Source organism: Borostomias antarcticus (assembly GCF_949987555.1).
Source record: "Borostomias antarcticus genome assembly, chromosome: 10".
Taxonomy (NCBI): Eukaryota; Metazoa; Chordata; class Actinopteri; order Stomiiformes; family Stomiidae; genus Borostomias; species Borostomias antarcticus.
Genome location: NC_140243.1, coordinates 5694423 through 5709825, shown reverse-complemented (window position 1 = coordinate 5709825; position 15403 = coordinate 5694423). Strand labels below are relative to the sequence as shown.

The following is a 15403-nucleotide window of genomic DNA, read 5'->3' as shown; positions in this document are numbered from 1 at the left end:
CTCAATAGCTCCATGATTGTAGTCCAAAACACAAGTGTGTGCCCCCCCTCCATGGATGGCGTACGTGCCCCCTCATTGATTAAGTGCTTGAGAGCCATATCTCGTGCGCCAACCCAACTCCGAGGAGAATTTTCCAGTAGACAGGCAACACTTAAAATAGGTCACCTTCTCTATCGCAGTGTTGTTGACGCCTGTCGTGTTGCAATCACCTCCAACCCGAAAACATACATCGTCAAAGCTGTGGTCAGAGAGACGGACAGATCAGCACGGACTTCAGATCGAGCAAAACAAAACATTGAAACGTTGTCGAAGGAAGAAGGCACTGGAAGAGTTGCGCAGTGAATGAGAAATATCTTGAAGATTGACCCTTTTTGCGTTTTACAGGCTACAGTCACGGGGACTTAAAGGTAGGAGTGGTGTTATTACTTATGTTTTGTTGTAGCAGTGTTGACGCTTGCTGTCCTTCAGTCCACTGGATAAATGAATGGTTTTGCAATTCGCCTATAGGCCTTTGATGGAAAAGCATGTTCACACCAACAAATTGCAGCATAGGCTACTTAGAAATTAAAACAGGATCAGGATGATCAAATAATCATGTAACCTGATACGCTCGTGTTGTTATTTTTACAGTATGACAGCTGAGCACGGCTGTAGGGTTGGGTTGGGTTGGGTTGGGTTGTTTGTCACTCTTGTTTCTGTCCTCCGCAGTGTGTTGTTGTACCGGTGTTGACGTCCTGCCCGTCTGATTGACTGACTAGCGGTGCCACGGGCACTCGGTCCAGCATGGAGGCCCACCGAGTCCAGGACCACCAGCCAGCTCTGCCTGTGCCCCAGAACGCCGTGTTGTCTCTTCAGCCCCCCGCCCAGGCCAAAGTGAGTCCCATGCCCCCCCTGCCTCAGGGGTTTCCCTGGTACAGTACAGACCTACGTTTCAGAAAATGCCACTGTCCATACCTAGAGCTGCATTAAGCAGGTTGGGGCCTGCAGCAGACAGCTAAGGCTGCCTTGTGTTTACAGAGGAGAGCAACCTTGGCTGGGTTCAGTCTTGATTCTGGCGTACAGAGGGTCAGACTGGACAATAGAATAAGTAGATTCCTTTAACTAAGACTGCTTGATTTGACTAGTAGCATAGCAGGTAACAACTGCCAGTTTGGTAATCACGTTTTGCCTTGCACAAAGCAGACAACTGTACCACGGCCAGTTTGGTAATCACGTTTTGCTTTGAATAACAGTACTCCCATAGATTGGAGCAGCTGTCTCTGCCCTGCTATCAGTAACAAAGTCAAAATACTCCAGCGTGGTGCTGTTGCATGGCAATTGTTAACAGTCCCCTGGGGTCAACGGATTGCAAAAGATCCGTTTGTGCCACTCCCCCTAACTTCACTCTTCTTATCAGATAATGGGGAATGTATTGGGTCCAGCACGCGGAAGCTATCCTGCCTCTCCACATTTAGCTGCATGACTGGAAAGAGCCTCAGCACGTGTTACACTGTATTGGGGTCATCCTGTATCTGGAAGTCTTTTCGTGACAGCAATAAAGATAGCGCAGTGGCATTTTGCCTTTGATGGAAGTCAAGGCTCCTAGGTAAGAGGAGGAGAAGGTTAATGAATACTAGAGTGAAGGGGGTTAGGCACTTGTTCCAAGGACAGTTCCCGTTACACTGTCCTGGAAGCGTTCCAAAATGCAAGTAATACCTTTAGCCTGCTTACACCATGCTGTTTCCGCACTGTACTGTACACGTATTGTAAATGAGTTATAGCCCTTATTAAGATTTGAGGAACAGATGTGATTTCAAAGTGACGTCAGTTATTTACATCTAGTGTCTGCACTGTAGTAGTGGTTAATAGCTGGAGTGTGTGCGTGTGTGTGCGCGCGTGTGTGTGTGTGTGTGTGTGTAGAGATGGACTGTGCTAGACTCCCTGCTGTGTGGAGCGTTTGCGGGCGCAGTGGCCAAGACGGTTATCGCCCCGCTGGACAGAACCAAGATCATCTTCCAGGGTAAAAGCTCTGCTCTGTTCTCTATCACAAACACGCTCTCATGTTTCACAGCACGGAAACTCTGAACACAATGAGGGGAACCCGCTCTATTGTTATTGGAACTATATCCAGTTCATTTTCAATTGATTGCACTTTTGGTTGTTGTCTCTTTAAACGGCTGTCTAACTTCAGTTTTCTTTTCAATCAGTGTCTTCAAGCCGATTTTCCGCTAAGGTGAGTGAATTTGTTTGTAAGATAATTTGCAGTGAATCTGCAGCTCTGCTTCATGCTGTTTGTAAGAGCTGGCCTAGCAGGATGTGTGGGTATAAGCTTGCTTAAGCAGCATTAGGAAAAATACCGCCTAAGAATAACTGAGAACAGAGTATCCACTATTTGAACAATGTGTCTTCTATGCCGTGCTTAAGCTGCTATACATAGAAAACACGTACGTGTGTTATGTGTTATTTCTTTATTTCTGCCGTTTATGTCCAGTGAAGGGCAGAAGTTGACGCACACCCAAAAGTATTAGTGGAGGTGCTAACATGGTATAACTCCTTTCTTCCTTCCTTCCTTCCTTCCTTCCTTCCTTCCTTCCTTCCTTCCTTCCTTCCTTCCTTCCTTCCTTCCTTCCTTCCTTCCTTCCTTCCTTCCTTCCTTCCTTCCTGTGTGGGCTGCAGGAAGCCTTCCGGTTGATCTACTGTACCTACATGAAGGATGGCCTCCTCAGCCTGTGGAGAGGTAACTCTGCCACCATGGTGCGGGTCATCCCCTATGCTGCTATCCAGTTCTGCTCCCACGATCAGTACAAACGACATCTGGGCGGCTACTTCGGCTACCAGGGGAAGTAAGTACTGCGTCCACCTCTAGATCGCCTGTCCTGAATGGGGAAAAACATCTCTAGGAGAGAAGGAATGTCCGCACACTGTATTTGTACTGTAGCTCCACTCCTCAGTATTGTTTTTTTGTTTTGTTTATTGTTGCACTTTAACTTTGATGTGTGCGCATTTCTCTGTTGCTGCAAAACATATCTACACATAGAAAATTAATGTACCTTGATGCTCTCATAAGGAAGTGTAATTTGCATATAAAAGGAGAAGAGAACACTGGCTCTACAGAAGAGAACACAGGAACTACAGGAGGAAAAATATTTCACTGGGAAACATTGTTTACTTTGTCTTTGAGAAAAGACAACAACAACGATCAGCACCGAGCAGTCAAGTCTTTATTAGTGTCAACATTCACTCTCAGAAAATGTGAAATGTCCTAGAAAAACCACCTCCCTCCAGTCCTAGTGTCGCATAGCCAGACCTATTTCCACACTTCGTTTACACTATGGGAGCGCTGGTGAAAAGTCAGGCTGGACTCTACCATTCCAGGATAGCGGCGGGGGGGGACTAAACCTGCTGTATTTCTTTAAACCAATCACATTCATCTTGGCTGGAGTAGTTGCTAGGTTGTTGTAATCTGATTGGGTCGGGAAAATCTTCCGCCGCCACTGATTGGGACAGTATTAAACTACTGACAAGGCTTGACCCTTTGCAACGGAACCAGACTCTGTTCTCTCTCATGTAACCTGATCTCTTGTTTGCTTGTTTGTTTGGTCCAGGGCGCTGCCGCCCTTCCCCCGCTTCTTGGCAGGATCGCTGGCTGGAACCACGGCTGCAATGTTCACCTACCCACTGGACATGGTGCGGGCCAGGATGGCCGTCACCCCCAGAGAAATGTAGGCACCTGCACCGTCTTGTCAGCCGCTCAATACAAACAGGCAGTGTTTGACGTGAGAGTCATGCCACTGTGTACAAAGTTCAAGGAACGATTCGTTAGAGTACATTATGCATACAAAGCAAAAGCATACATACAAATCACTTAACACCGCCACAAAAATGCAGTGGAGGCACACAAATGTGATCCGCAAAGTGCACAGCTCTGAAATCCACACACAACATCTTGTCGTAAGTGACCGTGAGAGGGAATATTTGAGTTCTGTTCTGTGATGTCTCTCCTGCAGGTACAGCAACATCATACACGTGTTTGTCCGGATCTCCCAGGAGGAGGGCTACAGGACCCTGTACCGAGGGTTCACCCCCACCATCCTGGGGGTGGTCCCCTACGCTGGCCTCACATTCTTCGTATACGAGACCCTCAAAAAGCTACATGCTGGTAAGTACCCTGTCTCTCCTCCACTCTTAGATACACGCTGGTACTGTCTCTCTTAGCTCTTAGATTCGGGGTTACTCATGTGTATGACTGTGAGTATTATAAATAGTTTGAAGTGCGTTCAGTATCTTTCACTTCCTCTTATCTATTTTTTTTCTTCCTTTTGTCGTTTTCTCATCCTCCTCTTCTCCAGAGCGGACGAAGCTCCCCCAGCCTTACCCCCACGAGCGGCTGGCGTATGGGGCGTGCGCCGGCCTGGTCGGCCAGTCCGCCTCCTACCCGCTGGACGTGGTCCGCCGACGGATGCAGACGGCCGGCGTGACCGGCCAGTCGTACGGTACGGTCCTGGGCACCATGCGGGCGATCGCAGCGCAGGAGGGCGTGGTGCGCGGTCTCTACAAGGGCCTGAGCATGAACTGGGTGAAAGGCCCCATCGCCGTGGGGGTCAGCTTTACCGCCTTCGACCTGGCACTAAACCTCCTCCACAAGCTGCACCAAATGGGCCACTTCACCCATTAGCCAGCAGGGGAGCCAGAGGCACAGCGGCTGCGGTAGGCCGTTTATGAGATGAAAGGAAAGACGGAAAGGAAAGAAGGTCTAGCTGTCCAGTCGCTCACAGTGTGGATGGTCTGCACTCGGCACCACAGTCGGGGGTCCGCAGGAGCATCTGTACACTGAGAGAAGACAGAGAAGAAGAAGAAGAAGAAGAAGAGGAAGAAGAAGACAAGAGGTTCATGACGCACACTTTCAACCGTATGATCACACACGATCAGACTCGCACTCAATCACTGGGAGTGTCTCCAAATAATCTGCAAAAAATGTGGTCAGACGGGTTAAACAGGGTCGTTTATAACCTGATTTTGGTTTGGGGTCGTTGTGTTTATAGGGACACTAAAGGCTGTGGAACTGTTCAAAGAGGACATTTATGATGATGAACTTTATAAAGTTCTTTGAAATGTTTTGTTGAAATGATAAAGACCGTCATATGTTTTATTGAGTTATTGAGTTTTGGTACTGATTAAGAAAGAGAACTGTTATGTTTGAACATTTTATTTGTTCACTTTTTCATTTTATTTTTAACCATACACATACCGTGCTGCTTTTTTTTTTTAATGTATATAATTTGAGCATGTTTGCTAGAAGCTGTGCAGTGTTGCACCCAGCTCACGTGCAGGTTCTGTATGACATCAACATTTGATGGTCATCACCTTGGCGCCTTGCTGTCAGGGAAAAAGGGATCATATAATAATTACTTTAAATGCTTTACTATACAAGTATAGCCTGGTTCTAAAGACAGCTTCTAGCTGGATTCTGGCAGTGTCATGTCCATTTTATTTCATGCCAAGTCAGGGTTCGGGTTGGGCAGGGAGTGAGTGAATGTATTACGAGTCTTGATGTCAGCAGGCCTGCATTGTCTCATTGGTCCATGTTTGACTTCAAGATATTGTATAGTTTAGTATAATTGGACACAAATGGATTCCGTCCAGAATTTGTATACAATTTACTAAATATTATATTCTAACATTAAGATGCACTTAATGGACTTAACTTACTAACTGTGCTCGTTGTTCTGTCTTTGTTGTATATTTGTTTGTTTGTAAATGGGCCTACATTTGTTCCAGAATCCTTATATGCCAAAACGCTGGCTTCTGGACAACCGTCAATCAATCAAACTTGTAATGCTGAAATTGGTTGCTAATCTTTAGATATCCCTGTGCAATTTTTTTATTTGGATGATACTGTACAAGTATGCTTCTATGACAATCAAAAGTTAAATAAAGTGGTGTTATCTGGCAGCAGTGTGGTCATTAGTCCTCAAGGGGGCGCTGTGTGATAGACAAACCTGAAAGCAGGGCGACTGAGACATACAGGATATAGTAGTCAATTATTGATTGTCATACAGCAATGTCACAACACACAAGCGTGCCATGAGTGGCGACTCCGAGAACACACTCAGAGAACACACATCCGTGCATTCGTGGTGGCAGGAGAAATCTGTCCTCTGTGTTTACCCACTCCGAGCTGGTCTCCTCCAGGGGCAGTGGGCAGCCTCGTCAGCAGTGCCCAGGGACCAATAGTCCTGGTCAGGGACAGGACAGGAGAGTGATCTGTTTCATGATTTTATATTGGGGTTCTTTGTGGAGGAAACCCATGTGAGCACGGGGAGAACCTGCAAACTCCACACAGAAAGGCCCGGGAGATAGCCCACCTGAGCACCAAAGGCCCTCAAGGAATCGAACCCAAAACCTTCTTGTTGTGAGGCAACAGTGCAAAGCGAGCCATTGCTGCGGTATACCTGTAAGCCACTGAGCTAGTAAGTCCGTTTAATTTGATCTTATTTCAAAACGAACTTTGAACTTACTTTTGATTTACTCAAGATTTAAGTATCTGTGGCCATATTACACTCACTGATCATATCATCAGCTCCAGCTGCACTTTCCACTGTAGACATCTGTGTTGTTGAAACGAAATTCAGCTGATCCAACATTATAAATACCTGAATTACCATGATTTTTTTGAAAATGTCTGCAGAACTTCTGCTTAACGTTTCAGTATTTGATTTTGAATTCCCATTCGTCAAGATATATCAGTGAGAAGGAGTGGGCTCATTCCCTGTTCCAAAGTGTCATTAGATGGCAGTAGCCCCAGTGAGCCATGCGTCTTGTTAGCTGAGCCAGGCTTGGTACACAGACCGCTGCTTAGCTCCTCATAGAGGTTCTGATCACACCTCAGTTGTCACAGGGTAAAGTAGAGCTCTGAATACTAACCCTAACCAGTTATACATTGGTGGTTGTGTTAGTTTAGTTTAGTTTAGTTTATTTATTCCCTCAAATAAGGGTAAAAGACAAACAGATGCTGAAAACAAAGTGGCCAATGTGTGTAGGTGATAATGATAACTTGATGATGTAGGTGATAATGATAACAATGAAAATATTAAAAAGTAAGCAGAATCAGTTGTATAGTGTAGCATTCTTTCATGTTAAGTTTATGTATTGTACCATCTCGTAGTAGGCAGTAACCTAACCCAACAATAGTGTACTTAATATTTAGTGACACAATTTTGTGTGTGTATGTGTGTGTGTGTGTGTGTGTATGTGTGCGTGTGCATGCATGTTTTGAGGAGGACTGTCTTGAAAATAAAGCCTTAAGTGTCCTTTATGTCCCCTGTTGAGTGCAAATTGAATTTCTAAGACCTCAGCGCACAACAACACAGCCATGTCTTCTTGGACAGATATTTTCCAACCTTGAGCTTTTCTACACACTTTCTACTCACTTTCTCCAAACTATTACTCTCTTATAAAGCCTGGCAGTTTATACCTCAACCTTGAGGGCTCAGACAGAGTGAGAGCTAAGCAGATCTGAGACAGCATGCGATTCGGGGCAGACTGGCTATAATGATAACCAACAGCCTATATAAATCCCAGATTCTACAAATCATTAAGGTTTTTACACCTCCCCATTGAATATCAGTCAGCTGCCATCTGAAACAGGACTATAGTAAAGCTGTACCATAAACTGTGACCTATCTTACTGTAAGCTAACACAAATGAGGCCCTCTCCTATCCTGCGTTTTTAAAATATTTTTTTACAGTCTTTCATTCGGCCGATGTATTTGCTTCTGTGTGCATCGCCGGCGGACTCAAACGGAGATGGAGGAGGAGTGGTTTTTGTCTTCGCCCCCCCCCCTCCCCCGTATGTTCTGCTTTGTGCACATGTGCCACCGGCTTCAATGTCTGGATCTGAGGTGGGTTCATGCCCCCCAAACCGTAGCCACAGTTCTAGTGCCACATCACCCCTCTCCCCCTGCTATGCGGCCTGTTAATGACACACACTGGTGGGTGTGAGTCTGGTGGGTGTCTGGTCCTGACACACCAGCTGGCTGGAGGGGAGATTCTTGCCCCCCTCCCTACTTCCTTCTGCCCTTGACCTTGGCTGTGAATTCTGGGATACCCAGCCGCCCGGCAGCAAGCAAGCAGTCCACCAGCCTGGTTCTGCGACCGTCCAAGACAACAGCACCACTACTGGGCAGGACGCAGTGAAGCGGACGGTGGAGGCGAGGGGCGGGCAGAAGGGGGGGGGGGGGGGCGTCAAGGATGGAGGCGCGGTTGCCATTGGTAACCTGGATCTGTGCCAAGAGTAGGGGGGGAAAGAGCGACGCATTTGCATGTATTCAAATCTGGTATAAATAATTCACTCTCCAGCCCCTGGAACACAGCTAACAATGGCCGCTCAATGCGCACACACACATGCACACACACACACACAAACGCGCGCACACACACACACACACACACGCATACACACACACACACACACACACACACTTCCTGCCCTCGCTCCACATCCTATTGCTATGTGGGAAAGGTGAGGAGGTTAGACTGGGAGGTACAGGGGGATAAAACGTAGCTGGCAGATTTGAATGTGTTCCAAGACAGAGGATACATGTCGAGGTTCTGTCATTTCACACATAACCCCAACACCCACCCCCCCAGCTACGAATCCTCCCTGCTCCTGATGAGGTTCCTGTCTGTTTTTCCCCTCAAACGCATTCGTATCGTTAAGTACGCCGGATTAACAGGTTTTAACGCTCACGGATAAAGGGACGCGACGCACAAATGTGTGAAATAGCTCATTGTAACTTCCTGTCTGTAGGCTAGCCGAGACCACACAGAGCAGAGGGCTGAGCAGGGAGGGAGGGACGGAGCGGGGGAACATGGCTGCCCTCCGGAGCACGCAATCTGGTGGCACTGCGGAGGCATGCTGGGTAAGATCCTGCTGCAGTCACTTTGATAGCCAGCCTCAGTCAGGTTCACAAGCACCCCCCACTCCCCCACCCCCCCCCCCCACTCCCGCAGTGACTTTCATAAATTCTGCCGCATTAAAATGCTCAGAAAGACATTATAGGCGACATAAATTGCCCTGTAAAAGGTAACCGGTGGAGAGAATAAAAAAAACAATTTTAAAACAGCACCCCTCCTCCCCCCCTCCCCAAAAAAGAGAAAGCGGGAAATATCAAGTCATATATGAAAGACAATATATAGACAACAAAACAGCCTCAGTCAAGGTGAAGGGACTGATTCTCTTCATTGGTGCGTTATGATACTAAGAGCTTGGGGTGTGCAGTGCCACCCCCCCACCCCCCACTCTGCTGTGCCTCTGTCTTGTTAATTTTATAAGATACAGCATATTGCCACTTATCGTGTGGCGGTGCCGTAAAAGCTCTGAGGTCACTACATTACCGAGCTGCTGGGCTCAATACTTCCATTAGAGGGAGTGTTCAGCCTGCGCTGGGCTTCACTCAATCAAATACAGCCTCCCTCCCTCCTTGCCTCCCTCTCCCTCTCTCTCTCTCCCTCCCTCTCTCCCTCCCCTGCTCTCTACCTCTGTAGACTAGCACCCCTGCAAGTCCAGAGGAAGGAACACACACATACTGTACACACATTCACACACACGCGTGCACGCACACATTCACACACGCGCGCACACACACACACACATACACACACACACTTACTCAACACAATTATATGCAGGATTGTAAAGGGTCCCTTTGCAACCTTAAACTTGAAGTCGGCTCTCTGGGGCCCTAAGGGGTAATCTGTTCATTTGCGTAGTCTGAGTCTATCTATTAATGGATATGTAGTGCCTTTATTCTCTTAATCTATATTTTGTGAGTGACATTTTCCCCATGTGAAGACATTTGACATTTCTATGAAAATATATGTGTTTTTTTCCACCACTGGATTAGTGTTAAAGGAATCCAGCTACACAGAGAAAGAGGAGAGAGGAGGTGGCAGAACACTCAATTAACCCAGATGTGAAACGCTCCAGGGTTTGTTCATCATGCGGATACCTCAAAAAATGGTTCGGTTGTATCGCCGGAAACAATCCTTTTCATTTCACTACCAGGGTGTTTAGCATTCACACCCGGAGCGTTTAGCGCAGGAGGAGTCGAGTTTATTGTCGTGCCCTCGCGGGCCTCTGAGTGGAACGTCTGAGGGGAACGTCTGAGGGGAACCTCTGAGGGTGACTGCGGGGTGTGAGGACAGGAAGGAAGGCCTGGGGCAGGGTGCTACTGGCGGGAGACAACAGAGTGAGTTAGGGCGCATTCATCCAACGCTTGTAAATTTGCCGTTGATGTGTCGCCGTGCACCTGATCCATTCATCTCTCTCTAATCCCAGCCCCTCACCCCCCCCACCCCAGACGACATATAGTGAGATGCTGCTTGGCTATTGTGCTCCCATCCAACCAGAGAGAGCAGGCTCTTCTGCTGTGTGTGACATCTCGAACCCTCCCACATTGAACCCCGGCCCATTTATAAACATGCATGTATTTTCTGGGAAGATGCTGAGGGAGGGGTGGAGGAGCAGAGGTGGTTTTCTTGAGAGAGGGTCTGACGGACTTTGCATGAGAAAAGCCAGGGTCCTGTGAACCTTCTGCTCCCTGTGTCCACATTCAATGGGGCCGGCGTGGTTAGCATGACAAACTGCACACCAAGTTCTCTTACTTCCTTGGGAACACCCCCCACTGTCCCAACTTCTCGACTCCCTCCCCCCGCGTTACCCCCACACGCACCTCCCCCTCGGCCGGACTTGCTCTTTTCTGGGGCGCCAAGTTCAGTACACCCCCACCCCCCTGGACAGAGGGCAGACACACAGATTCATAGGGATGGTGATAGGAGCTGCGCCACGACTGATATCTGAAATGCTTCTGGAAATCTCTCTACTGAACTTTTAATTTCAAATCGCTTACATCATATGTAAAATGTACAAAGCCCAACTGCTACCAGCCTCATCAACACGGAAGGCCCGAGTCCCCCTCTGACTCTCTCCCCTCTGACTCTCCCTCTCTGACTCTCTCCCTCTGACTCTCCCCCTCTGACTCTCCCCCTCTGTCTCTCCCCCTCTGACTCTCCCCCTCTGTCTCTCCCCCTCTGACTCTCTCCCCTCTGACTCTCCCTCTCTGACTCTCTCCCTCTGACTCTCCCCCTCTGACTCTCTCCCTCTGACTCTCCCCCTCTGACTCTCCCCCTCTGTCTCTCCCCCTCTGACTCTCCCCCTCTGACTCTCCCCCTCTGACTCTCCCCCTCTGACTCTCCCCCTCTGACTCTCCCCCTCTGACTCTCCCCCTCTGACTCTCCCCCTCTGACTCTCCCCCTCTGACTCTCCCCCTCTGACTCTCCCCCTCTGACTCTCCCCCTCTGACTCTCTCCCCTCTGACTCTCTCCCTCTGACTCTCCCCCTCTGACTCTCCCCCTCTGTCTCTCCCCCTCTGACTCTCCCCCTCTGACTCTCCCCCTCTGACTCTCCCCCTCTGACTCTCCCCCTCTGACTCTCCCCCTCTGACTCTCCCCCTCTGACTCTCCCCCTCTGACTCTCCCCCTCTGACTCTCCCCCTCTGACTCTCCCCCTCTGACTCTCCCCCTCTGACTCTCTCCCCTCTGACTCTCTCCCTCTGACTCTCTCCCTCTGACTCTCCCCCTCTGACTCTCCTCCTCTGACTCTCCCCCTCTGACTCTCCCCCTCTGTCTCTCCCCCTCTGACTCTCCCCCTCTGACTCTCCCCCTCTGACTCTCCCCCTCTGTCTCTCCCCCTCTGACTCTCCCCCTCTGACTCTCTCCCCTCTGACTCTCTCCCTCTGACTCTCCCCCTCTGACTCTCCCCCTCTGTCTCTCCCCCTCTGACTCTCTCCCTCTGACTCTCCCCCTCTGACTCTCTCCCCCTCTGACTCTCCCCCTCTGACTCTCCCCCTCTGACTCTCCCCCTCTGACTCTCCCCCTCTGTCTCTCCCCCTCTGACTCTCCCCCTCTGACTCTCTCCCCTCTGACTCTCTCCCTCTGACTCTCCCCCTCTGACTCTCCCCCTCTGACTCTCCCCCTCTGACTCTCCCCCTCTGTCTCTCCCCCTCTGACTCTCTCCCTCTGACTCTCCCCCTCTGACTCTCTCCCCTCTGACTCTCTCCCTCTGACTCTCCCCCTCTGACTCTCCCCCTCTGACTCTCCCCCTCTGACTCTCCCCCTCTGACTCTCCCCCTCTGACTCTCTCCCTCTGACTCTCTCTCTCTGACTCTCCCCCTCTCTCTCTCCCCCTCTGACTCTCCCCCTCTGACTCTCCCCCTCTGACTCCCCCTCTGACTCTCCCCCTCTGACTCTCCCCCTCTGACTCCCCCTCTGACTCTCCCCCTCTGACTCTCCCCCTCTGACTCTCCCCCTCTGACTCTCTCCCTCTCTCTCTCCCCCCTCTGACTCTCCCCCTCTGACTCTCCCCCTCTGACTCTCCCCCTCTGACTCTCTCCCTCTCTCTCTCCCCCTCTGACTCTCCCCCTCTGACTCCCCCTCTGACTCTCCCCCTCTCCCTCTCCCCCTCTGACTCTGAAGCGCTATTTGCACATGACCTTTGATTGAATTGTACATAGAACCTCACTGCACATACATAAACACAACACACACATATGTTATATATAAACACATTGCACATACATAAACTCATTGCACATATATTGTATATAAACACATTGCACATCATTTTTGTATTTGCCCTTTTCTTCCTGCACTATATATTTTGCACTGTCCTGTCTCAGCACTGTCATTTGCACTGTCCTGTCTTGTCCTTGCACATTGTCTATTGTTTTCTACCCATCAGTGTTGTGCACAAACAGTGCACAAATTCCTAGTATGTTTAAAAACCTACCTGGCCAAAATAAATCTGATTCTGATATCTCTTCAATGAGCAGTCTCGCTACACGTCATGTTTGAGTCATATATTCATAGACTCTGACTCTGAGGCTGACTCAGCCAAAAATCTGTATTTTTGCGATTCATTCTGATACCCTGACCCAGTGAAAAAGAAAGAAAGATGTGATTCTTTTGGGTTATTGTAATATGTTTTCAATGTGATGTGTTTGATTTTCAAATGTCCAATTTGGAAAATGGCCTATTCCTAGGAGTGATCTCTCAGGAGTGATCTATTAGTTATCTTTTATGAGTGATCTCCTAGGAGTGATCTCCATGAGGAATAAACTGCAGGCCTACACTTACATTTACTGTCTATCTGAGGCAAACCTATTTATTATGGAAGAAAACAACATCAAATAAGAGGAAACATATTTATTATATTATTGTCATTCTTTGTCTATCATTGTCATTGTCAACATTATTGTCAAACTTTAATCTCAGTAATACAATGCAGACATTTCATGATGCTAAATTCAATTGCTATTGGGGGTAAAATGTTGTAATAAAATATTTCCTGAGCCCATTTGTACATAATTAATGTCTTTGAAAAATACATTCAACAGCCTCATTGAAATTAAAACTGTGAATAATCTTTAATGATGAAATAGTGTGATTTCCTGCCACAACACCGTTTTTACTGATTGAGAAGGTAAGATCTCTGTATGCATATAATGAAAAAAAATATTTGTTTTATTTGTTATTTCCATCACATTGCATTGACTGTGTGTCTCTGCAAATTCCTACAGGCCCGTGAGACCTCATGTGAACTAATTCAGCTAATCAGAAACTGGGATGCAAAGAAAATGGATGATCAAGTGAATAAAGCATTTCTTAATCAGAAATACACAAGAAACAATGTTAACCCCAACTTCATGCAGAACCATGCACTAGGTTTGAACACTAGTAGTTTGTCACTGTATAGTGGAGAATTCTGTTCAAGTTGACATTTTGGGGCAATGGAATTCAGAAAATAATAGTATTTTCAATTAAAAATAATCAAAGAATCTGATATCTACTCCTCAAGAATGTAATTTGAATACAGCCCTGCTGTATAAATCCTCCATTGTAATGGTGACTTCTGACCTTTTTCTTTTTTCAAATATAAATAAGCGTAGTGAATAAGTGAAAAATCGAAAGAAAAACTTCTAAAATGTAATCTAAAATGATGCAGTGATAATACAATAATAATAGCAAACGAATTATTAAACAAAAAATATGATTTTATTTTAAGAAATGAATAATTAATTATTCAAGATCCATGCTATTAAAGACAGAACAAAACACAACACAACACTACAAAGGGTGCATTTCTATGGAGTCCCTTGTTTGTTTTGTGTGGTAATAGAGGCCACAGAGCAGCTTTGTCTCTTTCTGGGCTGTTGTAAAAGTCTCTTTGTGTCAGTAACGCCTGGGGAAGTTAGAGACACACTCTCTCCACAAACAAACAACTGACCCGCTGTGCCTCAATTAAAGCACAATTAACTGACCCCTGTGTCTTTGTTTAGGCTGGATAATAGGCTGGGTTCACAGCCCAGGCAAAATAGGCCTGCCGTGTGTGTGTGTGTGTGTGTGTGTGTGTGTGTGTGTGTGTGTGTGTGTGTGTGTGTGTGTGTGTGTGTGTGTGTTGGAACAGGGCATTGAGGGGCTAGATTAACCACATAGTACTAATGTAAACAGATACTGTAGGTAGAGTACAGGCAAGAAGCTAACAGATACAGGCAGAAACTGAATGGTCATATTTACCTCTGCTCTCTGAGAGAAAGGGAATAACTGTTCACACATGTTTGGTTCTTGGACTGAGTCATGGTTAGGTTAGAGGAACTGAACAGGCACACTATTGCAAAGACATTTAATACAGTATAATAATAATAATAATAATAATAATAATAATAATAATAATAATTTAAAAATAAAAATAATGATGATGAATGACCAGAAACACCGGTCCCTTCAAACACCACAGAGACAACAAGAGTGGCCACTCTCCCTCAAGGAAAACAAGTAGAGCAGCTCTGGAGGAGGTGCCATCAGAGCCATACCATGCAGAGCTGGCCTGGAAGGACACATACGGCTATCTATAGGTGTTATTATAATACCATCATCACACTGTGGTTTAACACCGCGTGAACATCGGCAGACCTCGCCGTGGGAGGCCTGGCCAGGTGACCCCTCTCTCTCCACCTCACAGGAGCAGGAACAATGAGAGGCCTGGACACACTCCTAATGGTACTGTTAGGGGGTGTCTGGACAGAGGACATGGTGAGGTTTACTGTATGTGTGTGTGTGTGTGTGTGTGTGCGTGTGTGTGTGTGTGTGTGTGTGTGCGTGCATGTGTGCGTGAGCGTGCATGTGTGTGTGTGGTCAAAGGGGAAGGGGGGATCACTGCTGTAATCTCCAGGGCTCCAGTGTTTAAGAAAGCGTTTTATCCCTGGCGAGAGTGAGGGAATCTGCCATGCTCGGTAAGCATGTATATCAGGCCATCTCACGGCTCACTGGGCACTCCCTGGGCGGGCCCTGGTCAATACCACACTGT

General features: G+C 47.5%; 1 protein-coding gene across 1 annotated transcript; it reads left to right on the top strand.

Annotated features, from left to right (window-relative positions):
* Positions 1-99: 99 nt before the first annotated feature.
* On the top strand, positions 100-5888 carry LOC311313958 (mitochondrial coenzyme A transporter SLC25A42-like). The gene is made up of 8 exons (XM_084444222.1): positions 100-407; positions 709-873; positions 1900-1999; positions 2187-2212; positions 2656-2822; positions 3585-3701; positions 3987-4138; positions 4329-5888. Exons 2-8 carry the CDS (start codon positions 784-786, stop codon positions 4652-4654), a joined length of 978 nt encoding a protein of 325 aa, XP_084300348.1. The 5' UTR covers positions 100-407; positions 709-783; the 3' UTR covers positions 4655-5888.
* Positions 5889-15403: the final 9515 nt, after the last annotated feature.